General features: G+C 39.7%; 1 protein-coding gene across 4 annotated transcripts in view; it reads left to right on the forward strand.

Moving 5' to 3' along the window:
* The window catches only part of sema6cb (semaphorin 6Cb), a 144990-nt gene that overhangs the window by 63974 nt on the left and 54870 nt on the right, over positions 1-26146 (forward strand). For all 4 annotated transcript variants that reach the window (XM_026183764.1, XM_026183765.1, XM_026183766.1 and 1 more), the window contains 3 exons: positions 19877-20079; positions 24517-24631; positions 26073-26130. In XM_026183764.1, the coding sequence (XP_026039549.1) occupies positions 19938-20079; positions 24517-24631; positions 26073-26130 (315 nt within the window). In that variant the 5' untranslated portion in view covers positions 19877-19937. The remainder of the gene's footprint in view (positions 1-19876; positions 20080-24516; positions 24632-26072; positions 26131-26146) is intronic.

Here is a 26146-nt window from a genome sequence, read left to right on the forward strand (position 1 = left end):
CCAATTGGGTTTTCTTTGTAGCTGCATTAAAATATACTCATCTTAGCTTAAATTATGTGTGGATACACAAGAGACTATGTGTTACGAATCGGTGTAAAATTAAAAAATGAAGCAAGCTTTACTTTATAATGTTGGCACTCTTGACACTTGAGCAAAAAGGTAAAGGGTCAAGGACAGGTTAACAGTTAAACTACTAAAATTCCTGCTGTAGTATCTTACAAATAGTTGTCAGTTTAACACAAAAACAAGCGGGCGTAGATACCATCAGACAGGAAGTCTTAACTTAGTGTAAGACTGATAAAATGCCCAACGAACCAGTGTTTGATAGGGAAACTGCAGAGAACTGAGAAAGGTTAATGGGTTGTGGTCTGTAAAAATCACAACAAGTACTGAATTCACGTACACGCCAAAACACTGTAAAGGCCAGCTCAATGACAGGATTTCCTGAAGCAGCGGTTCAGAAAATCAAATTTACTGATGAACTTTTCTACCCCTACCTGATCGATACAGTCTTCAATACACGGTAGAGGGTAGGAGTACGAGTCTGTACAAAGTCTTGGCATGTTGTCAGACTTGGACAAACATAGCAATGCCCAACTAGAACTGGAACGTCAAGATATTTTCGTCGGACAAGATAAACCCAGTAAAAACATGTGATTGGATTTTAAGTCTTTACATCTATGTTCTGTTCACTCAGCTGACTCTTATATGGCTTCAGTAGAGTTACATGACAAAGCTGCTTAGAAGCAGTATGATCAGATAATTCTGATTTGAAACCATCCTCCAAAACTGCGCACAGGCCAGCAAACGTCATCTATAATAGGGAACTTAGAATTGGCAACGAGCTAACATCTGATCTCCAGGGAGAAAAACGCCTCTCTCGCTCTCTCCACACACTGATCATAAAAGCTCCTAATTCTTCTCTGGGTGGATACCAAACTCTCCCTCGTCGGCTTCTATTCATCCTGGAACAACAAGGCAAACCCTCCTCCCAATCACGCTTAAATTGTGCACAGTATGCGCGCAAGGCAGACTTCACTATGTGGTTAGGCTTACTTGAGCCTTGGCATGTGTCACATGGCTTTATGTAGGCTGTGACATTTCAATCGTCGCCAAAAAGCGTATGTGAGGATGCACTCATGGACACCTGCATGACCTAACTGATCATGAGAAAAGTGGAAAACCACGTCATGGAATTCTAGACCGAACTGACCCTCAATCCCCTAGTTCCCTTGGCGACAGTCTGCCTGATGTGAGTAAACCTTCTGCTGATTTGCAGAAAATATTTTTGAGTATGTATTAATGTCCGTTGGGTGCCTCAATAAAAACACCCCAGTGCTAGTACATTAAAAACCACCATGCAAATATCAGTCAGTTGTAATTAATCTGATTTAAAGTTCTTAGCCATGATTGCCACTGTTAGAATATAAACATGTGTCTTTCGTAAGGGAAAGCAATCTGCTAGTCACATATGGCTCTAAATTGAGTTAACCGTTAAAAGTACAGGTTTTCCAAATGAAAGGGGATCGTTAATGGATCCGATTTTCTTTTCATTAAAAGCCTGCATTCAGTATGTGGGCGAGAGGATGGGATAATTGCTGGCTTTAGCGCTCCTCACCTGGAACGTGACAGGATAACTTTCCCACGGTTGTTTAATATTCAGTGAACTCGCGAGCCCTAAGCAGGGAATATCGATCAACACATGTAATGTATTCCTTGCATCCCTAACAGGCATCTGTAGAGCAAAGATCTCAAATGGCAGAGTCTCCTTTCATGATTTTCCTCAAGCAGTGAATTATTCTTTTTACAGATCACTATTTAATCTGGTATTCAACAGTGTTTTGATGAGCTTTATAACTACAGAGAGAGCCAAATCGACTTTTCTCTGAAACATACCTCTCAGACTAATATTTGGACTTCAAAGCAACTTTTTGCTGACTTTTATATTTATCAATGGCTAATTAACCTCACATGGGAAAGCAGAAATGATGCAATTTCTTGGGGCTAGCTTAACTAGCCAGCTTAGCAAAAAAAAAAAGAAAAGAAAGAAAAGTGCAAACCTCACACAGCATGCAGTGTTTTATGAGATGTCCACACGCTATTAGACACTCAGAGTTGCTGGACAGGAGCCAGTTTGTCAGTTTGTTACAAGAACGCATACAAATGCATTTGTGCGTCTGTGCTTAAGCACAGCCGGCAAGCTGTGAGGAGGAAAACAACTCTCTGTTTGTGATAACAGCTCTTTCAATGTCAGGACAAACAATCTGCTGGCCTCACTCCCCATAACTAGGACTCGTGTTCACATTGGCCATATTCACACTGAAACAAAAAGCTTCCAGAATATAGAGTGCAAAAACAAACCTGCAGCTAAGTTTAAATAAATCATCTCCCTGTAATGGGAAAGAAGTAGAAGCGTAACGGCTTCTACAATGTCAGCAAACATGGCTGCAGCCCTGCCGTACACCACTCAGGCTTAACATCTGTGTCAAGAACAAAATTCAAGTGATGTGGATGTGCGCTTTACTTCACTCCCAGTTCTCACATCTCTAAGTCATTTTATCCTTCTGCTCAGGTTGGAAACATTAAGTGAATTTGGATAATGAAGGTTTTGGATTGCATTGAGGTGAAAGTCAGGAAGCCCTCCAAAGTTTGACTCAAGGCTGTTTATAATTACAATTTAAATGAGCAAAGGGTCAACAGTTTGCTAATATTTTTTGTCTTAAACAACAAGTAAAGGTCATAAAATAGTGACTCTTATTTTAGAGTTGGTCTAGATTTAAGCATAATTTATGGTAATGCTCTATGCTATTGAATAATGTTTACTTTGAGGGCAAAGCCTAGATTAATTCAATTATAATAAAGTTCATATATTTGCCCATTGAAGTTCTGTCACTTTCACCCTTCAGATAACTCCTGTGCACATTAAAATTGATCTGTTTGGACAGTTGGCTGGAATCCAAAAGAGCTGCTTGAGATGGAATAGGATCTCAGATTTTTAGCTTTCGGCTGTTTGCACTTGTTAGCTTGACACTGTCTCGCCAAGTTGAAATAGTAATTTGTTTTTTTGGCTCTTTTTTTTTTTTTTTTTTTTTTTTTTTTTAACTTTTTTGTCTTTGTTTGTGCCAAAATCAGTGCTCTAGGAAATCCTTCTCGTAACACATCAATTTTGGGTTCTATGGTTATTATTCTAGGGTTGCTATAGGTTATTTGTCACATAAGCCCTGTTTTAATTCAGGAAATCCTTGAATATACAGGCTACAGGTTTTAGTTTCTCATTACATTTTTTTGTGTCAGGTTTGTCTGCAACAGGGTATATAGTGTGTGCAAGCAAAACAAGGGTTCGGGTTGGCGATTACGGACTTCAGAGTTTGAGTAGTCTAGCTACGGTCTTTCTCAAAACACAGAGAATTGTGCTGTGGACAGTATTAAGGTCTCAGCCAGTGCAAGTAGATCAGAAAACCACAGAACTGCAATAGATGTAGCATCTCAGACCTGCCTTCAGCCAACAGACTTGAAGGAGAGACTGAAGCAAGCCTCAAAGCCTGTTTTTAATGACAGAATGTGCTCTGTTATTGAGAAGACTGATTAAAAGCCTTTTGTGTCACAGTCTGGGCGGCAGTAGCATATGGCCGGAGGGCTTAAGCATAGAAAACAGAGATCTGTAGTACCAAATCCCTGGGACAGAAGCAAGGAAGTACAGTCATGGAGATTAAAGTGAATCTTCCTCATTCCTCTGCTACAGAAAGTCCTCATTTGTGTATAGGCTTTTAGCTGTCAATTGGGGTGCAACACATAGCACTGCACTGCAATCAAAAAATGACTGAACATGTTAAATTGGAATTTAAAGCTATGCTAGATGACTTCAGGTTAGAGTTTAATAATTTCAGAATGCCCTTTGGTGAAGCAGGCATGTTTCTTTCTTGTATACCTTCGAGCCCTGCAGCCTACGGCCCTCAACTGACCCCTGGTCCAAGTTTAAGCTTTAGGGAAGTGTGTATTACAACTCTCAGGTTGGCTAATGGATCCTTTTAGGGAAAGTAAATATGGACCTCTTTTGCAATTTCTTTAAAGACGTTTTTGTTTGCAAACCTCTGCCTGGCCTCCATCCAGTGTCCAAAGTTTGAAAATTCAGTGTACAAAAAAAAAACTCTCACAGTTTTCACATTGTAGAGAGTGTTTATAGGTTTGGGTCCATACTGTGAATCTATGTCAAAGACTTATAAACAAACATAAAAAGACAAATGACAACTGTTCTTCCTCATATACACATAAGAGTTCATCAAGAGTGCTTGCATTTGCTCTCAGGCTTTTGTTTTATACTTTCAAGTCACTTTCAGGGAATTGTTGCACTGTTTCAGGGAACGGTTGGACTTTGGATGGACTTTGCTCTAATTACATGCAAATCATGAAAATGCATTTATAACACTTGTGTTTGTTAATATGTCACAGCTTAAAAATGTACAAACTTTTAAATCAAAGGAACTGTAAAAATTATGAAGTTAAAAGCACCAAAGATTCAGAAATAATGCAGATATATTCCTCTAGTGATAACCTGCGAACACTTTCACTGTCCCTCTGGAGGTGTGCAGGTTTGCGTTTAAATTAGCTCATGCATATTTGTGAGAAACTTTATAGTTATCTCAGTGAGTTTCTCCTAGACTCGAAATAGTCTACCTGTCTCTTTATTTACCTTTAATTTTTTTTTCATTTTGACTTGCCTGAATGTTTGAATCAGAGTTCAAATTTTTCTCTGCTTTCATCTTCCGAGAGTTTACCCCTCTGAGATCTGAACAGTCTCATTGCTGTTCTTCTTTTTGAGGCAAGCAATGATGTCAGTTACTGAAAGAGGATCAGATTTTATAGCTCTCATACTGCTTCATCAGTACCCAGCACATATTCTTCAATTGAAGAACAACATGGCACTCACTCCGCAGAGGCTCGTACATAATGAAAAATATGCAGCAGTTGAGCATCAAGGTCATTGTCGAATAGGATTTCTCAAGAGGGCTGAAAAGTCATCTACAGAGTGAGCAAATAAGGCCAGGTGGCTGATGAACTCCAGGAATAGTTTGACAAACCCTATCGACAGTGACAAATTAAAGTGTCAGCGGCCGGCCTGTGTGGCATCACATTACCTGTGTTATTCTGTGATAAGTCTCATTGCCGAGCCAGCAGCACATGGTCGTCTGGAAAACAGCCTGAGACAGCTATGAAGACAGAGGTACAGTAACAGGAGACCTGGGCAGATGCTTGTCGCTGAGTATTGATTGGACCAGACGTCCAGACGACTTTAACACCCACTGACGCAGGCTGTCGAGCTAGAGTGGAAGCTACCTCTTCTTAGCTCCCACGTCAAACTGAAAAGAAACTTGAATAAAATGTGCAGTTATGTATTGTTACATAGCATCAGCTAATATGCTAATGTTTCCTGGGGACATATAGCCTATTTACACATTCATTTTCAAAGGTACTGAGCAGCCATTATGTTAGTTTGTGACACAGGCAGCTTTTACAATACATTTTCATGTAGTACTATTGCACATACTGTGTTTTCTAGATAACAGCTAACTGCTATCATTATACCAAAGAAGCTGGAAGAGTTATTATCCTATGTGTACCACTTAAGGTTGTTTGGAAGTAACATTCACGATTACTCATAGGAAAAGTAGTTTATCATACACCGTGGTCTTTAAACACAGTTTAAAGTTTAACGAGTCAGCTGTTGTTACACTTGCTGTTGTAATAAGTTAACACGTAGCCTCAGATTTTGAGATGTTTGTGATTGGACTGATCCTGTGTCTTCATTTATGTTATAGGAGAATTGTGAGTAGGGCTGAGAATGCTCCCAGGGATGTTAGTGGTGTGATTGCATGGAAAATGTAAGACTGATGCAAATGTTGACATGGTACCTCAAACTACATTGATTTAAATTCTAATGTCTTGTTCTTTATCTCTGAAATGATATGGAGAGTCATCACACCACTTATCTCTATGGACCATGCCAGTGATTTTCTCTTTAGTCTTCATAAAACACCAGAAATGGTGAATGTAGCGTGTCTACTCTAAATCTAGTTCAAAAAAATTAAACGGGGAACATAGAAAATATTTTAAATCGCAAGCTTCTATTTCTGCTGTTTCTTTGCTGACTTGCATTATGAGACTTTGTAAAATTATAAGACATGAAAAGAAATTTGTATCACCTTTAACATAGTATTAAGGTGACACAAAATATATTCACCAAACACCAATTTGTTATTTAAATAGAAACCACAGTGGGAAGTGATAATTAAGAACATGAATTATGACTATTGAGACTTCCAAGTCATACAATCAGCATGCCTGTCTGTTGTGTGAGGACACAGGACCTTTGACTATGGCTATCAAAAGGTGTCATACATCACCTAAAATGCCTCTACGCATACAAGAATTCCTCTCGAAGTACACACTTTCTTTTGCTCTCATATACAGACACCTTCAGCCTCATGTCAGGGCAGCTGCAAGAGTAATGGCCCAAGGTCTCCTCCTGAACACAGACTAATGAGAATCTCAAATACGACAAGCAGAGTGCATTTATCACGCACTCACACTTAATGACACCACCACCCAGGCTCAACTGCATGCTCATGCCAGTATCTAGCTCCCTTATAGATGGCCCCGTTTGTCCCTCTGCTTTTCTATTATTGTAGCTGCCTGGTCAAGCCTAGTGGAAGGATGGAGGGGGCGGGGGGGAGCAGAATCAGACTCTGTGTTTGCAGGTAAAAGAAGACCTTCTTTGTGTGTGTCTCTCTCTTTTAATTTATGTGTTCCTGTCTTTTTTTTGTTCAATACACCACCCTCCCAGTGTGAATTGGTCTATTCTCAACTTCTTTTATTCTCTTTGTGTCTGTTTTTTCTCTTGTCTCTAAAAACTGAAAAATGCAGATGAGTGGAACTCTTCAGCTGAGGAATGGTGAGGGAGTTGACAGATGAATGCTACATGCACTACTTTGATCTACCTCAATGAAGTGGTGTTGTTTTATTTGTGGGGTGACATGGAGCTTTGTACGAGGACTCTTGACTTGAAAAGCTTTAGAGATCTGCCTGTCAAGGTAACACTGATTTTCACACAATTAGACACCAGGCAGCAGATATTAAGAGGCATAGTTTCTATGTGTGTTCAGTAATTCAGTTAAGCTCATCATTTTAGGAAAAAAATCTCATTTAAATAATGATTAATGCTCACTTCAGGAGTTAATCATGTCAAGGTAGTGAAAATGTCATCATAAATACAATGCCCAATGCATTGATCTTTATGTTGGGAAGAATGATGATTGGAACTGTAATTAGTTGACTTCCATGGGAGCCCCATTGCCTCTAATGACTGTTGGGTATTTAGACAGAGATAAGGACTTATCCTCCTTAAGTGCTGGAAGGCTACATTATCTATACTGAGATCCAAGCCAAGCTTTAACACAACTCAGACACATGCAGGAATGCAAGCAGCCAACAGTCCCATTCAGGAGTGCAACAAAGATGGTCTGTAGGAGAGCCGACAATAGTGATGTACTGTATGCCTCCAATGGACCTGAAAATGACTTGGATCACTTGAGGTGCAAGTAGTTCTGATCATTTGTCACCAGGTTTTTTGCAGAAGACTAATCAGCTAAGCAGAAAGGTTGCTTTCTAAATATGATAAATAACTAGTACAAGCCCTATTTGTCTGAGCAATGCCAAGTTATGTGATAACTTCATCTTGTTTTCAGGTTATGTAGCATCTGTGAGTTAGAGGAATCATAAAAAATGTCAGCTTACTCAACATGTATGTATGCAGCCAATCTAGCCATGCAGAAACTTTCGTGTATTCTATCAGAAGTGATGAATCTTTTGGCCTCCACTGTTTTCATTAAAAGAAACACTGGGGGAGTGTCTTAGTCATTAACATGAGTGTTACTTTGTTTTTGTGTATCCATCTGAGACTACCTAAGCTGCAAGGGGACATTAGATGGATGTTATTTTTAAAACTGCTGTAGCTTTTAAGGGTTTAATTGTGGTAAAACCCATTTAACCCAGCAAAGCAGTAAAGATGAGATTCTCTGTTTCTACTAAAAAGAGGTCAAGAATTGCAATCTGTTACTTTGCAGTAGTTCCTCATTTCTTAAATCTTGGAAATTTTCCATCACTTATGTTGTGTTGTTTTGACTCTTGTAGCTCATGCTCAAAGTACTTAATTAATCCCAATGGAAATTTTTAGGGAATCATCCAACAAGGGATTGAGCCCAAAGCTGGTTAGTTGTATATTGCAGTGTCGAGGGTCGTTCTACATTTGTGTCATTTGGCTACTGTAAGTAATCATTAAAGTAATTTAGGCCTGTTAGTAATTTGGTGTTGTAGCAGGACCTGCTAACCTGAAACTGAGTGGTGGAATTGATTGAGTTTCTGATTCCAGATCAGTGATCTGTGCGATACTGCCGTCTCCCCCTCTGCCAGCTCCTCCTCCTCCTCATTGAGATTTCTGTCTTTTTACTGTCACTATTCATGTCCCATTTCCATGTTTGATGTCCCAGCTCCTGCTAACTTCCTCTCTTGATCCATGTCACACTGGAGCCTTTGATGAGGTGAAAGGAGCCACACTGCTACTTGGTGTATGCTAGCCCGTGGCCATTGACTTGGGCAAGATGGAGTTTTTACAGCCATAAAATGAGATAAACTGAGCCTGAAAGCTTCTGGGTCTTTCAGTATGTGTTAAGATGATATCGTCAGTGTGAGACGGTGGTAATAAAAGTGAGGTCAGCTGCCACCGTGGGCTACTGCCCTGATAGGTAGCACTGTCATGATAAGACTGCTGTCTCTTTTCATCTCTCCCTTTTCTCCTAGTATGGGATGAAGCTGACACATGGATGTTGGGTTTGAGTGGAAAAGGCATCTAATAATTGGATGCATGCTTGCGTACGGAGAATGTTTGTCCCAAAGACAATGATAAAGTATTTAATCTTCCCAGGAACAGTGAGCCACACAGGCATGATGATGCCATTATCTCCGTGCAGCACTCTCGCTAAGAAGCCTCACTCTTAGCCTTGATTTATATTTCCCTTCATCAGCATCGACCAGTCAGATTGCAAAAATCATTCATTTATAAAAGCAGGGCTTGCTGCTTTTGTTCTTCCTTAACCAAAATTCACAAAATGTACTTTTGTCACACATTCCCTTGCTAGCTTCCCCCCCATTCCTTGTAATCTTGTTGGGATAATGTGACGGCGATGGATCTTCTCGGTGACGGTTGTGTGATTGCCTCCGCTAACAAGGGATAAAGGCAGCGGAAGAATCTTCACAGCTATTTATCTTCCTTTGATCAATTCTCAACTACTCTGCCTTGCTCTGTTTTATCTTTTGACTATAAATATCAGCTTTGGCACAGCTGAAATTGTGACCTCTTCTTTTGTCAAGACTAAGAGAAATGGTCAGGCGCTCCCCTCATTGCATGATAGTGAAATAAAAACATTTCCACACAGGGTGAAAACACCATTGATTGGTTGCGGAAGACAAGTAACAGATACCTTATGCCTCTCAGCTTTCCCGGCGACCCCTCATTTGAGTGACCTGAACCCGAACTTTAGAAAGATCCCCCTCGAAACTCACTTTTTAGGAGGGAACAAAAGTTGTGGTAGATTGATAATTCATGCAGGATGTCTTTCAAAATAGGAAGTGTGAAGAGTTTGAAATGCAAACGGTGCAGCAAACTAATTGGTACCACAGGGAAGATGGAGATCAAAGAACCTCTGTGTTAATAGAGAACTCGCACTCTCTTTTCGTCCGCTGCCGAGTTAATGGACACAAAGCCACTGTGAAGTCCTCTACAGTGGTGGTCCTCGGTTGAAGCATCCTTAGCAACAGCAAGCAAAAAAGAGATTGCCCATCTTCTGACTCATTTTATCAGTGGTGCAGGTTTTAGCACTGATTGAGTCTTGTCAAATCATGAAAATGCAAGTAAAACCTTTGAAGTATTGATTGCCTAGGTCTTTTTCATGTCTTTGCATTTGTTGTGAGAAAGCCATGAGTATGAGGATTTTTATGTACACTTGTACCTCATGGGGGTCTTTTTTAAATTCAAGCTTCCTTATATAAACCTCACCGCTCTGCTTATTTATCTGATGATAGAGCAGATTTTTCCTACACTGTTGTCTGATTAAAAGCCCACGCCCACTCTACAGTCACTGTTGGCTTTTTATTTTAGCAATAAAGCAGTTGAGTATACAATAGGATCATAAGCAAGATAAGCTTCTAACCCATTATTTGTATTGCTGTTTGCACAACAAAAAGTCTCATTCTTGTTGTGATTTCGGCCAGCTTGGCATACTTCTGCTTATGCATGAGGTTTTGCTTTTGTTTCCTAGGATTACTGTTTTTTTTTTTTTTTGACTGCCTACTGCAGTGACAGCTGAATCACAGCCTGCCAAGTCACCACTCTAGAAAACTGTATACACAGTCTTCTCAACGTATTGCTTGGTGTAAATGGTGCAACTTAGGATATAAAATAAAAAAGTAGATATAAATAGATGAATAAATGACAAATAAATGTGTAGGCACACCCACATGGCTGCAGGCAAACCTCTTAGCTCTTTGCGCTCCTCTTCCCATGAGTTTGTTTATTCACCTTAGGGGATGTATAAACATCACCAAAGCTTTTAACCACCTGGCTTGCTTTGACTGAGAGCACAGGCAGTGGCGTCTTAGCTTTAGTTCTGGTCTGAATGCCCATCACCTGGCAACAACAAACCTTTTTAATGGCTGACATCATTCTCACCACATTTTATTGAAGCATTTTATTAGCTTATTTTGATCCCGTCTGGATTGTTGGCTGCTTCCCTGGATAACCTGTGCATCTCTTATGCCCTTGCGAGAGGTCAGCAGTTTTGTGCAAATCGTGACAGATGCAGGCACCGTGATGGTGTGTAAAGTGCACTGTGACAGGAGATTATATCTGCTCTTTCCTCCTTTATATCAGCACTTTCATCATTGCTTTAGTACCAGAGCAGACAACAATGTACAGCATCTGAACAGAGGTGTTGTATTTCCATAATGTCCATGCAGTTGAATCAGTTTACAGGGAGAACACCTGATTTAACATTTAGGATGGTATCAATTAAAATTGGTTTGTCCTTTATAATGTATTTAAGTCAGCCCCCTCGCCCCTAAAACAAGCAAACAAACAAACGCAAATTAAATAAATTTCCCACAGTGCAATACGGAAATAAATTTACCAACAGTTCAGTGATTCCTTTTTGTAGTTATAATTGGGATCCTCAAACACATAGTCAAGGGAAAGTCCTCTGTTCGATTTGTTTGCCGACTTCACCTGTGAGGTCAGACTGGGGTTCCCGAAATAGAAAGTTAAAATTGGAAACACAAAATAGAGAAAACAACAACAATCGTCCCACTTTTCCCCCTTTGCTCTGCATTTCTCATCAGTGGCCTCTGGGGGTATCCAATTATGACGCCCTTGAGGGAATGACAGTGCTTGGATTTCTGTCAATACAGGGTTCAGGTAGTGTTTCTCAATAACATTGTGAATTATTGATGACTGAGAGATTGAAAGGAGAACGGGGTAGTTAACATTCACTTTTATATATGAAGAGGAGAAAGAGATGAGGGAGCTAGGTTAGCACAGGTGCTGCCCAGCATATTTTAAGCTGATCTATTTGATTAGAAGACCCCAAGGTAAGTCTCGATTTAAATGCCATAAGGACTCCGGAAGATTGAAGGTGGATCCTGACTGACAGGGAGCACAGAATGTTAGTGGAATTATAGGCCTCCCTGAAGATGAATGTAAATAATTAACAGGAGGGAGACGATTGAAGAGGATTTCACTGGTGCAAGCCTTATCCTTCTTCCACTGATAGCCCTTTGGGTTTTTTTTCGCCCATTGCAAATAGACATGAAGACGATGGATGTTGCCTGCAGCGGTTTTGCAGATCGATCAGAGAACCGTCTCACTGTCTGAGTCCTGCATAGATCCCCCTGTGTGAAGTCTGGCCAACTTGATGTCTGTAGAAAGAAGTCCTGAGAGCAGGCCTGACTGCAGGCAGGGCTACTTTTCTCCAAGAGTGATGCCCAAAGCAATTGGTGTTAGCCAGCATCATCTATCCATTCCTATTGAATCCATGCTGCTCAGTAAGACGCTAATATCCTCATTTTTGCTCGAACAACTGACAGTGTACATTATTTATTGCGGAAACAGTTTCCAGACGTTTGTTTTCTCTCTCCATCAGCGGGGTTGTGCTTTGATATCAGCTCTCTCAAGATCTACCATCTAAGCTTAAGTACAAACCACACTCTGGTCCGTGGGGATTCTGTGATGAGAAGAGAATGGAGATTTCTGACATGGGGTGACAATCGATGGCCTGTGCAACAGGACAACCCATCACTTGTCTGAACTCTGCGGGCACTAAGGTTAAAGCAGCACTTTCCTGGGAGCAGGCTGAGTGGCATTGATGGCGAGGAGGGTCCCAACCTCCCCTGACAGACATGTCTCATCCCGGATGCCATCTTGCCCTCTCTTTTCCATGGCACAATGCAGACACTGTGAGAATAAGACTACATTATACTGACACCAGGCAGTTGACATACTAATCCAAGAACTAAAGGACTACAGGGACCATTGATTTTCTATTCTCGGTAAAATGCAAGAAGCCAGCCATCACTCCTCTTCGACCTGTGATGCTAATGGACTTTTTAAAATGTTGCCACAGTGATCCCCTAGAGCCGTTCTGTTTTTGCCACTGCAGGACCTTTTGAAAAGCACCAAAATCCCAGTTCCTTTATCTGACATGTTTGTATTCAGCACCCCATCTTCGATGTCTCTGCTGTGTCAAGTGTTTGTACATAGCATCTGCCTGGCCAGCGACAGGTAACACTGGAAGTCTGATTTAATAATGAAAGTGGCATTATAAACATGAACATAAGTGTTTCTTTTTATGTGTTAAAATATGTTTAAAGATCTTTTTATCTAGGTTGTAACTACACTACAGTGAACTGGCTTGTACCATGTGCAGCATCTACCTAAAATCTCGAATCCACCTATGTGTCTTGTGGGGGTTGTTCTTTCAATTATTGTCCAAGGCTCCTTGATCCCAATTCCAATTTGCAACCACGGCGTCTTTGCGGTGAGCCATTGGAAATCTAATTAGTGAAGTTTCTCCTGTCTGGGAGGGTTCAGGGGAGAGTTGAACTAACTGGCAAAGGAAAGCATTGCTTCGAACATTTGTAGAGAATATTTCCAATGAAGAATATTTTCAGGACATTTTATTTTTCACATCAGCTTTTGAACATTAACCGTGGCTTTATGTGGAAATATCTGAAAGTATGCAGGAAGAGCAGGATTTGAGTGCTTGAGAAAAACAACTCAGTGCAGATGGTGATGTGCTGTGTGATTTGTGTCATGGGACTGCAATGAGATTGGTGATCTGATGAACCTTCCAAAGGGAGTTTGGGGAGGGACAATATGGCTCGGGACTCAACAACGAAATGATTGTCTCACCACACACCATTCCTATCATGTGTTGTTTTTCCTCCGGTCACATTAAAATTCCCCTGCAGTTGTTTTGACAGCAAGACCAAAAATAAAAAATAAAAAAAATCATGAGGCAAAAATATTCATTAGTTTTACAAAGCTAGAAAACTCAGATATGGTCTGTCATTCAAATGTTTAAATTTTTTATTCATTATGTGGATTTTACAGTTGGGTCCATAAATATTTAGACAGAGGCAACTTTTTTCTAACTTTGTTTCTGTACATTACCTCATTGAATTTTAAATGAAACAACTCAGATGCAGTTGAACTTGAAAAATGTGAGGAAACAGCATTTTTTAACACAACCCCTTCATTTAGGGCATCTGATTTTATTTCAGATATGTGTCCCTGTAAAATCTCTAAACAGCACAGAAAGTCCATCACAGAAGATTAATTGTTGTTGGAGCAGGTTAATGGAGGTATAAAGGGTGCCACAGATACACTAATGGAAAATGATGTTTCGTAAAGCATCTCAACTCTCTATATGCCTTCTTGCATGAATAATATAACACCATGACCCTAATTGTATATCCAGCAGTCAGGGTCTGTTTTCTTCGCTTACTCTTCTGCCTCTCTTGCTAAGTGTTCACTCTGTAAAGCTTGAACACAGCGTCCTCAAACATACCCCACACTTGACTTATCATGTGGAAGCCATATTCTTGGTGTTATTATAGCACCCAGAATAATAGCCTATTTTGTAATGGCCTGCTGAGAGCAGAGGCTAATGTGGCTAATTGTGTCTGAAATTATCATGGAGTCCAGGGATATGCTCGCTCATTATGCTGACCAGTGTTTCCTGCAAATATGTGAGAACAGAAACTAGTGTGTCTTCAGACAAAAGATTCACAGCCAGGGGGCTCAGAGATATCAAAGCCCACAGAGGTGAAAGGTAGACTCAATTCTGTGGCTATCAAAAAATGAGTGGATTAGCCTCCCCACCACTGAAGCACGGTAAGATCTGGGAATATTAGAGAGTGATTTTTGCATCAGGATTATGCTCTGCTGCTCAGTTGTGCAGCAGGTGTTGTCAGAAAACAGAAGTCCCAGGAGTTGACAGGTGCATACAGAGCAATGCAGCTGATTGAGGATGAAATTGAAATTTAGATTTTAAACGTGACTTTTTACGGGACAGTTATTGTCAGGCAAATGGGGACGCAGAACATAAAAATTTACTTGCAGGAGTTCATACATGAATTTAAATGACTGCATGGCTCAATTCATGACAACGATTTAAGGTCATGATTTCTTATCGTTTTAGTCTGATTTATGCATTAGCCCAGAAAAGGCCTGGATTCTGTGTGGATTCATCTTACAAATCCAGATGCGGTGCTGTTGACTAATCCAAATGAATGTCAGATTATCAATGGTGTGCCACAACATCCCAGAAACACTTACCCCTCCAAAGAGGCCCAACTGCCAGTCTCTCACAGATTGCTTAACACGTCCAGTTCATTAAAAAGAAAATGATCCAAGCCCTCCCATCAAACCCTAGAACACAGAGAGTGAACATGGAATAGGATCAGCACTGGCCTATATCCTTTGGACAGCTGTCAGCTCACCAGCTATCCCTCTCTCCTTAGACTGCACAGAAAGTCATTAACTGATTAGACTTTGTGTTGGGTTAAATTAAGAGAGCTCAGAGTTCCAGAGGGTAGTTGATTTGTAGACACATTTTTCAGTGTGCTTTGCTTTGTCTGCTAGTGTAACAGATTCAAAAGTATAGTTTATGCTCGTTTCCAGTTCTATATCTTTATGTTTCTTTGACTTTAGCGGGGTAGCTTGATTTGATTTCCAGTTGGAAAGGAAATATGCATCTATCTCATAACCAGCCCTGGTGCAGCTGTTCAGTTCATCCTGTCTAAAACAAGCTGCTTTAGCTTTCCCTTTAAGCCAGCTTTCTTTTGATTAGCTGCCTCGTGTAAACAGAAGGTTTTAACTGTTTAGCGGTTGTGCTCACAGCTGTGGCTGTGAGGACCATATTAACAATATCACCTGTTTTTGATGTTACACAGACCTAATGGCATTAAAAACTGTTGAAAACGGAGCTTTTAGGGCAGACTGAAGACTGTGCTTTTGGCACAAAGGAGTTATTTGTAATATACTGACCTCACTATTTGGAACTTGGGCCATATTTAATATAAGAATCCACTATTGAAACAGCGTCTGTTTGAGAGAAAACGGGGAAATAATAAGTCTACTTTAAGCTGTACAACCAGAACAATGTCAGCGATGGAACAGAACTAAAGGCAAGAGCTTGGACCTTCAGTATGTAATGTCTATCTGCAGGAAATCATCTGATGGAGCACCAAAGACTGTTTATTCTAGGAGAACAATTTTAGTAAAGCCGACTTTAGGTACAAATCCCAAAATGAAACTTGTTTCAATATCTTCCATCCAGAAATTTCCTATAAATATAATATACTGTGATGTTTGATTTCATAGTTTCAGGTAAGCAGTGTCTCTAAAATAATCAATGATGCTGCATTCAGTGCCTGATTCACATACAATAAATCACACCCAGAGAACAAATTTATAATCAGGTGAAATGTTTGATATGCACTGCACAGTGTACACGGCACAGAAATGAGTATTTAATCTTTTTCAAGTGCAGAACTGAAATGTTTTTTTGTGCAACATTGATTCATTGATGTGAGCTTCTTTGGGGAGCCTCATTTGCCAGCATTTAACTTAAAAGTTCAGCAGCTTGTGGAGTATATTTTCGTATGATTTGAGCTCGCCAGTATTTCACACTTGAAATCTGAAGGTAAAAATCAGATTTTCTTTTTTTTGGTGGGGGGTAGTTTTTAGCCTTTATTTGGTAGGGCAGTAGAGGGCAGACAGCAAAGAACAAGGGGAATGATGCAGGAAATAGTGGGTGGAATCTAACCAGGAGCTCTACTTTTCACATATGCTCAACCAGGGGTGGGTGATATATCCAATACACTCGATGAGTATAAAGACAAATCCCTTTTGTCTAGATTTGCAAGTATTTATTTTTGTCACACAGCTTCTAGCAGTAAAGTTTGAAAAATGTCTCCAGCACCAGTTCAGGATAATGAAGTCCTCAACAGTCTGAAACTCAACCTTAACTATAAGCTAATACTGTATGCACAAACCATGTGGGGTATATTACTTGTCTTGCATAAGCTCTTGTACTCAGTATGGTTGTCTTGTTTTCACACTCTGTTGGTTGCCTTCCTTTAGCTAAGTAGGTTGTCAATAAATGATCTCTGCCTTTCTTTCTCACAAGAATATAGTGTTCCCCGGACACGCTGCTTAGGTTTATGTGCGGCTCTGCGTATTCATGATGAAAGTGGATAAATTTTGACATTCGGCTGTTTTATTGGTAATTTAACGCTATAAATGACAAAAGTTTGTTTAGCCTTTTTCTGCCGTCAATGTTTTTGACGTTTTAAGCGACGTTTCTCACTTATTTGTCTTCATAATAACATCATCTGTTTAAATAGCTGCGTCGCTGGCTGGGAGAAAAAAAACAAAGCAGCCAAATTATACCATATGAGGCTAATTCATCAGGTATATCGCTCTCATATACTTACTAAGGCAGGCCACACAAGCTGCTGTAATTCACAGAGTAAACACAAACAGACACTCGCCTACTCACGTCGATTTATGGTGTTGTGATCATCGCTTGACCTCATTGCTAAATGCAGCTTTCTGCCTGCATTTAAATGAGGCACACTATTATCAATATTGATGACAGTTCATGTCTCTGTTGACTTAATTTTCTGCTCCCACTTAAAACCATGTGGCCCAAGTCTCACTGCCAAGCGACACAGTGCATAAACTTGGGAGGGCTTGTAAGAACCCCTGTAGAGGACACATTGCCCTCAATAAATTGGCAAGGAGTGCAGGTCATCACAGTTTGAAGTTGGTTTCGACAAATCCCTCTTCCATCCATCTGTTACTGTCTCTTTCCTCAAATATCAAACAGATGTGGAAATTAACATTCATGCATAATCTCAGCCTTGTGTACAATGTCTGGAGCTGTTAATTATTCCCACACAGACACCCGAGTCCAACTTTTATGCAAACTTTTTTTTTTTTTTAAAAGGAAATATTCGCAGAGCTCCTTTGTCAAACACTTTATTGAGAATGATAATCTGTGATTTGAATTCTTGGAGGTGGATGAGGTTGCAACATCTTTACTTGATAAGCTGTCATTGATGGTTTTTGTTTGTTTTGTTTTTTGAGATCATTGACAGATACTGCTTGTGGTGTTATTACATCTTTCTTTGACTTTTCAGTTTTGAAATCTTGATTTCGATGGCAGCACCCTTTGTTCGGCTACGGAGTTGTTCCTTTAATTATGCAAGACAAGTTCTTCTCTCATGCTAACAAACGCACAACAACAAATGAATCACTTTCTGTTTACCACCCAACTTTTTTCCAAAGGACGTGCTGTCTGTACATTTGAATGTTTTTAGCACCAGGTGTTCAGGTTGATAAATGCAGCAAGTATTTGTACTATTTAAGTATTAAGCATTTGAGTGGTACAACCTGGCACATGCATCTGTTTCCTTACTCTGTGTGCTTCAGTGCAGATCTGCTTGCAGGTCATGTTAACATTTTCTGATATCTGTTTAAAAGCTGCTTTTAAGCAGTGAGCCTTTTGAGCCATTTGAGCCTTTGTGATAATGGCCCAGGAAATTTTCCTGCCTTTCTCGGACACTAACCCACACCTAAGCCCAACAGTGTTTGCCAGTATTGAAAAGATGCCTGATGCAGACAAGGTCCCGTTATGTGATTGATTAGAGAGTGCATTTTCATCTGTGAAAATTACTTAATAAATCTTTGAGGCTCTCCAGCTTGGGTTTGTGACTTTTCTCACATTGATTCTCAATTTCATTTTTTTACCCATTACTATTCATTTTTTTTAACTTTACCAATACATTGCAGTCTGCATAATGAAATATTTTGTCATTGTAGCTTAACATATCCATTCTTAAGTTATATTTGTATTTATTTTCCAACTTCTGAATTGTTAAACCTTTCTACCCAGAGTCCTAAAAGGCTGACTGGGTATTGCCACCACCCTGCATGGTGGGTGGGCGCAGTGTGGACACCAAGAATCACAAAGAAATAGAAAGTTATGGGAGAATTCAAAAATACCAAAGATAGCTGTCACTTCCAAAAAGCCAATCATCTTCTTTGTAGCAGAATCTGGAAAAATATTAGCCTATTGTGTTGTTGCATAAATTCCCACAAGTGAGTTTCCTACACTTTCAACTCTGTGGCAGCAGACATATCTACTCTTTACCATAATAGAAATCCATGTGAATGTTTCTTTTGATCTAATATCACAAGTCCCGGTCACCATTGCCTTTAAATGTACAGCCCTGTCACAAATTATCCAGGTATTAGCTTGGGCCTTTTAACCAGACAGACAGGTGTGGCAATTCTAAACATTTATGGTCCTGACCTATAACTCACAATTGATTCTCCGTATAAAGCACATAATCCTGCTGACACTCTCTCACTGGTGCAAACAGAAATGTTGAACGTTCTTGCTGCTTCACTGTTTTCATCTTTTTTGTTTTGTTTTTTTATTTGATGGTCTCCACCTTTAGTTCCTCCTGTAAAAGCGTATAGTTGTATGTGAGAGATGTTCACCCTGCTCATCCTCATTACATTTCATCAGTTTCAGGCTCTCTTTGGTGGCTCATGAGATTATGGAAAGTCTTTAAAGCCTCCTCATATTTCTTAACCATTGGTGACTGTTGCAGTTGAAGGAGCTGTTTTTGCACAAAGCTCATGTGTGAGAGCCACCTTTTAGAGGTGATATTTAAATATGCACAGGAGTGACCTTTTACCTTTTACTAAATTAAACAATTGCAAGGACATCTCGCCATATCAGGTGGAGCAAGGAGTGTTTATTGTGTTTAAGACACGGTTGGGCAGTGAATGTTTAAGTGTCCTTCTGGTCAGGGTCCTGCAGCCTGCCTTCTCTCCTGGTTGCTTCCCTCACACGTCTGGTTTGCTCTGACTCCATCTGCCTTTTTTTAATGCATTTGCACTCTTACAAATCAGTGGTTGGGCGGACACTCAATCACATCACTGCATTGGCATGAGGCATTGCATGCTAATAGGAACTAAGATGCCACCTTTAAACATTACTCTAGTCATTCTTCAGTTATGTAATTGTTGCCTTTTAAATTAGAATCTCTATAAAATGCATCTATATCCAATGCGTGCTACTATATTAGAAGTCCATGTTACAGTGTTTGACTGTCTTAATTTTGTTACACTGAGGTGTCTCGGATGTCATATTGATAACAACAATGCACCAACTCTGTGCCTTTTCTTTTATAGGTTGGTTAGGTGAATCTGCTGTGGGCCATGTGTTACTGGTGAGGTCTCTTCCTCTGCCAAAATGAGGCTGATGGTCGCCTTGCCTCGACCCATCCTGCCAGCCTTCCTGGCTCTTACCTTTGTCGCCTTCTTAGCTCAGCTGTCCTCAGGAGCCACGCCGTTCCCCCAAGACCTGGAACCAATCAGCGTCGTGGGCAGAGAAAGTAAGTTCAAAATCTGTTGTTGCCATGGTGATCTCTGTTGCAGGAGTACATGTAAATCTAGAGCGAGGGTCACTAAGGCATATCTCGTCACTGGGGGATATAGCTTAGTGAGGTGGATGTGTTTAAGGCTATGTTTGCAGCAAGCAAATCTGTAGATGTTTATTCTGCTGCTGGAACAGCTATAATTAAATTTATTTGTTGAGCTCTGCGCTGACTCGGTGTCGAATAAGGTCACTTCAGTTTTAGTATGCATGATTAAAAAAGGTCTCAGTCAGAGCGGAGGTGCAAACTTTTAGCAAATTTGTAGAATAATTTTGATGTAAAGTGTGTAGCGCTGTTTTTTATTTTTATTGCCCATGTATCTGATTCACATTAGGATACAGCTGGGTTATTTAGACTGTCCAACAGGCTAAACATTGTTTTGAATAATAAAACATTTATTGTATGTGGCATACAACTGGAGTGTGTAAATAATGTCTGCAGTATATCATAAAAAGAACATTTTCACAATGCTCTCATGTAAAAATTCTTCTTCTTTGATTTATTTAGCTTGGTGTAAAAGTCAGCAGCCAAATTTCTCACAGTAGCTTCATTTAGCACTGACTATGAACAGTTGCAGGAAAAATGACTCAGCTGTCACTCTGTGGGGCTTTCATGTGTACTACTACTGACTGGTGTGCAAGAACAGCACTGACAAGAAATAAACAGCAAATATTTCTTTCCTCCCTTGGTTTAGATCAGAGTTTGGCAAACTTGTACTACAAAAAGAGCAATTTTTCAGTATTTTTTGCAAAGCAAAACAAAACCCCATCTGTATGCATGCACAACACATACATACTGCTGTTATAATGAAGGTGACAGCTGGTTAGTTTACTGACATCATAAACATTCTTCATTTTAATTTTCATATTGAGCTTTTTTTCCTGATAAAGAGTTGGATCACCACTGATAATCAATACTTGTCCCTACCGAGGAGACAGTGACTACAATATGGATTTTTTTTTAGTTTTTTTTTTCTCTTTTAGTTAATATCACCTGACTTAATTAATGTCTGAATTGTCCATGCTCTTCAGTCCCTAATAATACCATAATTTAATTAATTCAAACACATAATAATGCTTTTTTTCCTGTAATCTTTCATATGAACAAAAGATTTTCATAGCACAACTGTCTCAGCCATATTCCAATGACAGTTGATAGAAGCTAATAATGAATTATTACCCCGGCTCCACATGTTACCACAGCACAAGACATTAAAACTTCAGAGCTACAGCTGGAAACCAGCAAGTTTTTGATTTAAGAGACTCTTGAAGACTTCTAACAGACTCAAGACACTGCTCTGTTGGACCACCTTAGGGACCCATCTGTGGCACCCAATAACTGGGAAGGTCTACAGAAGAGGTCTTGGCTGCTAAATGTAATGGCCCATAATTGATTTAAGAGGTGGCTGAGACCATGGCCCACACAATGTAATTGATCTATCTGGAAGAGAGTAACGCTACCATTAGCAGAAATAGCTGTGCTAATAGTGCTATATGTGGAGCTCCGTCCCAGGTGTAATGAGAGCAATTTGTCACTTCTAGTTCCAGCAGGTGACAGCATGGCGCAAGGTCCCTCGCAACTCTGAGACATCCATTATGAATCATAGTACTTCGTCAGGATGAAGTCTATGAAATCATACCTAAGTGACTCCTTCTTTTAGAAAGCGGACAAATAATTTTTCTTACACTTTTGTTTTTGACTGACACCGTGCTGTTTAAGTTGGGCATATTTAGGTTTTCCACAGCCAGGGCAGCTGATACAGGTTATACAGAACATGAGGGTATTAATAAAATGTCTAGTCTTGTTTAGGATGCATACACTACACTGCCTATTTTCATGATTGGTTTCAGGCAGCTTTTTTGCTATTCTTGGTTCTGTATAATGTCTGAAAGAGGAACTTTCTTTAATCTTAGCATCTTACACACACAACCTTTTCCCTTGTATGTTAGAGGCAGCCAATCAAGAGATACTGTCCTTAAGAGGGACGTTGTTAAGGTTAACCTAAAATCTCTTGTTTCAGTCAGTGAATGAGGTGCTGCTCCAAGGTTCTGCATATGATAAATAAGAATTATTTTGAACAGTTTCTCATGCAAATCAATTCCAACAGAGTTCAAGAATAAAACCCTGCAGTTGAAAAAAGGGCATAAAAGGTTCCTTTTAAAAGTTATCATTACTATGCAGTAGCAATAGCTTTTAAATATTGAACTAAGTCCTAGCAGTTATGGATAACATGTCATAACTTAACGCGTGTCCTTGACAGACTGTTTCCCCTTTCTTTCATTTGTTCTTTAAAATGCAATCTTTGAAGTGCAGTTTGGGGAAAACCTCTCAATACAAAATCGGCTTTACAGCATATCAACTTTACCTACTCCCATTGTCCGTGAAGACTAAAAGCTAACCATCAAGATGGTCAAGAAATAACATTGTTCTTAATACTACAAGTGTTGCTGGAGCTTCAATGTAGGATTCTGGTGTAGTTCTTTGAGTACTTTGTCTTATGAGTTGTACGTTCTTCTCGTTGTAGTGATCCTAAATGCCTTGAGTCATTATCCTGGGGGTTTTCTGCTAGCAATGACCTAGCCAAGCTAAACAGGGTGTGAAAGTGCTAAAGAGTAATTAGAAATCCTCATTTGCCAAGGGGGAGGATGGCAGGGCGGGCTGCTGAGCCACTGGGAGTCTCTTCACCAGACAGCACAGCAAGGTCCAGCACTCAGCCAGACATTAGGCATTTAAATCTTTAAACAGTCGATTTGAGACGAGTGGTTAAAGGAGCGTGTACGGCTCCCTGTAGAGAGACTAATTTCAGATTGTGGTGTATTTCTAGGGGGGATTGCTAATTCAGCAGCAGCCCAGGTCAGATGGGAAGCTTGAGGGCACTTAATACAGTACTTTACAGACAGAATGCTCTGGCCTTCAGCTGAATCTTTGCTTAGTTTAAAAAAAAAAAAAAAGAAGACAGCAGGGGAAGTATCTGTGATATGGAAGACAGCGTGGTGTCAGTATTGAGCCAGGCTTATTCCATTTTTGCCTGAAGGATCTTTTTTTAATCAAGTTTTTGAAAGGCATATCCATCCACTGGCTGACTGTTATTTTGTTATTTAAAGTACTGGACACAATCTCCCATTGTTTAAAATAATATTGCCCTCTAGTGAGTTCGTCTGCACTTTGAGTAAGGGAAAGAAAATGAAATTAACATGCGGAAGAGGAAGAAGGGGAAGCTGAAAATCAGCCATAGTGCACCATAAAGTTTATATTATATCACTGTTTCTTTGCACGACTTCCCTCAGTTCATCTTATTTAACATTTTATGTTTGTTTTTTGTTTAATGATTTTCCTGTTGGTGTCATTTGTTATAGAGGCACTTTACCAGGTGAAGGTATTTAATGGCATTGATGATAACACTAAAGACATGTTCACACATGAACTTTCGGAGGTTTCGGGAGAATCGCGTTGGGATATTTTCCTTTCTCACACGTGTCATGCAGCAGTAAATGGTTTGCGTTGGAGTGAGTACATCCTGTCGTTTCTGTGACAGGGATGCATGCAGGAGATGGAACACGTGTCGCCCACTAGTTGGCCTACTTGCACATTCAGCACAATCCTGCATCAGACAGACCTTGCAATAAGGACCTCACAAGAGTATTTAATGTCCAACATTTGCATTTTCGCGTGCACTCTCCCTGATAAGTCCTAGAAAAGTTCATGGGTGCAGTGCATGCATGAAAACGGCTTAAGCTAAACTTTCGTGACCTTTGAAACAGGTGAGACTGATTTAAATGTGACAATTAGAATGTCTATTCAGATGTTTTTGATTTGTTTCTTTGTTCTCACTTGGCACAGTCCCCAGACATGTCTGCTCAGAAATGCTTACGAGGAGCCAGTTATTTAAATCAGATTGACTTCTACGACACGACTGCCTAATTTGCAGCTTAGGATGCTATTTTTCTCCCTGATCCACCTCCACAAGTGTGCATTTGCATACAGTGTGAGCTCAGGGTTTTCAAAAAGACGACTAAATTGTAACCTTGGGTTAGTGTTTCTTAAATTGCTAATACTACTGTGCATGAAATTTTTAGCTGTCGTTGTCAAACTGCCTCCATAAATGTGAAACTGAAAAATTGCTTTTTTTTTTTCTTTTTTCTTTTTTCAAAGGGGAAAAAAACGCCACTGACATTTGACAAAGACTGGAAATCCCTTTCCTTTATTCCTAATTTTAGTTTTAAAATTTTGATTCCACGGTGAACTGTCACAGTAAAGTTCTGACATTCCTTTCCAGTTGGGTTTTTTTTGGTTGTTGTTTTTTTTTTTTTTTTTTTTTTTTTTTTGGAGGGGGGGATGCATATGACTGTCTTATACTCGAATAATTTCTTCTTCTCCATCTTTTTGCCCGTGCAGCGTCGTACCTCTACCCCAGCTTCCAGGGACTCATGTCAGACAATGACACTGTCCGCCTGGGTCTGGATTTCCAGCGGATGCTAAGGATCAACCACATGCTCTATATCGCTGCACGGTCAGTCACCATCACTCACCTGCTAATTCAACATAACAAAAGATATAATATAACAATGTTTACATTGTTTACTGAAGTTGAAAATATGACTCAAAACATCTCATGTAAAACGTTGACCATTACTTCATGTTTAAACATACAAATATTAGGACTATAAGGACTAGGGATATTTTCATACATGTTTTTTACCAACCTACTGTAAAATCTGTACATTTATAAAGGGATAGTTAATAATGATGAATGATGACCTTACACATTTATATTCATTAGCATCCGTCTATAAGTCTGATACTATGTTAACATGTGCATGGTTGCACAAAGGCTTCAGTATAATAAATATTTTTGTGAGTAATTATAATCATGTTTCTTTAACCTAAACATTTATCCACACACTTCTTAAATAGTTTGATAAGCAGCCAACAAGCTCTGAATAATTTATCTGAGTATATAAGCAACACATTTACCCATTTGGAGTTTTTTGTTTGTTTTTTTTTAGCCAGTAAAGCTAATTAGTTTTTTTTTCTGTTTTGCAGCAAAAACAGGGCAAGAGGTAAATTGGCTCTTGAAAGGACACAATGAAGAAAGACAAAATTTGCAACTAATTGTCAGGGCGGGAAAATAGCCCAGCAAAAGAAATCAGTGTCAACAGTACAGATATTATATATTAAATGCATAATAAAGAACTCCAAGAAGGCCAAGTGAAAGTAAAAAGTGATTAGGGGAAAAAAAAACATGGCTACAGAAACTGCTTCTTGCAATTTTGCATTTATGTGAAAATGTAAAACTTCCAAAAGGTAAATGTTTCCAAAATAAAACTTTTAGCTCTTTGTGAACTATATCTCAGGCAGCACTTCTGCATCAGACTGCTTTCATGTTTGCAGTTTGGCAGAACCTCTGAAGTTTTTTCAAGTGCATTACACAGCCTAATTTGCACATTGCTCTGCTACTCGATGTGTTTTAGGTTAATTATCTAAACAGTACAGGGTTGCACCTTCTCTGCCCAGTTGCATTGTGCAAAATAAGTTCTGCTATAGTGTTTGGCTCTATTTCAAAATAAAGTGCTCCCACTGCCAAGAACCCAGTCCAAAAAGTTATAGAGGTCCTATATGCACATAAACTGGCTTAATATTTTCTACAGCTGCGTGCAACAAATGCATTCCTCACTTCACAAAGTGATTCATATGGGTTTTGTCGATAGTTGGAAAACTCCTGTGATGTCCTGAAGCCAAAAAGCCAATAAACCTTGCCTGTTAATCCACCTCCCAGTCTGTGTTGCTGCACAGCTGTAATCAATTGCACTCAGAGAAAAAAGGAGAGTTTTGGGGCAGGTTTTGGTGAATTGGTTAAGTTAGATGCTTCTAAAGCTTTGCATTGGGGAAAAAAATATGAAGGGTTGCAAAGAAAGATGACATCAATAATGTCATGACTCACTTTCTTGCAGGGACCATGTGTTTGCCATCAATCTTGCAGCTTCATCTGAGCAGATAATCCCACAGCAGGTAAGTGTCTGTCTGC

Source organism: Astatotilapia calliptera, chromosome 11 (genome assembly GCF_900246225.1).
Source record: "Astatotilapia calliptera chromosome 11, fAstCal1.2, whole genome shotgun sequence".
Taxonomy (NCBI): Eukaryota; Metazoa; Chordata; class Actinopteri; order Cichliformes; family Cichlidae; genus Astatotilapia; species Astatotilapia calliptera.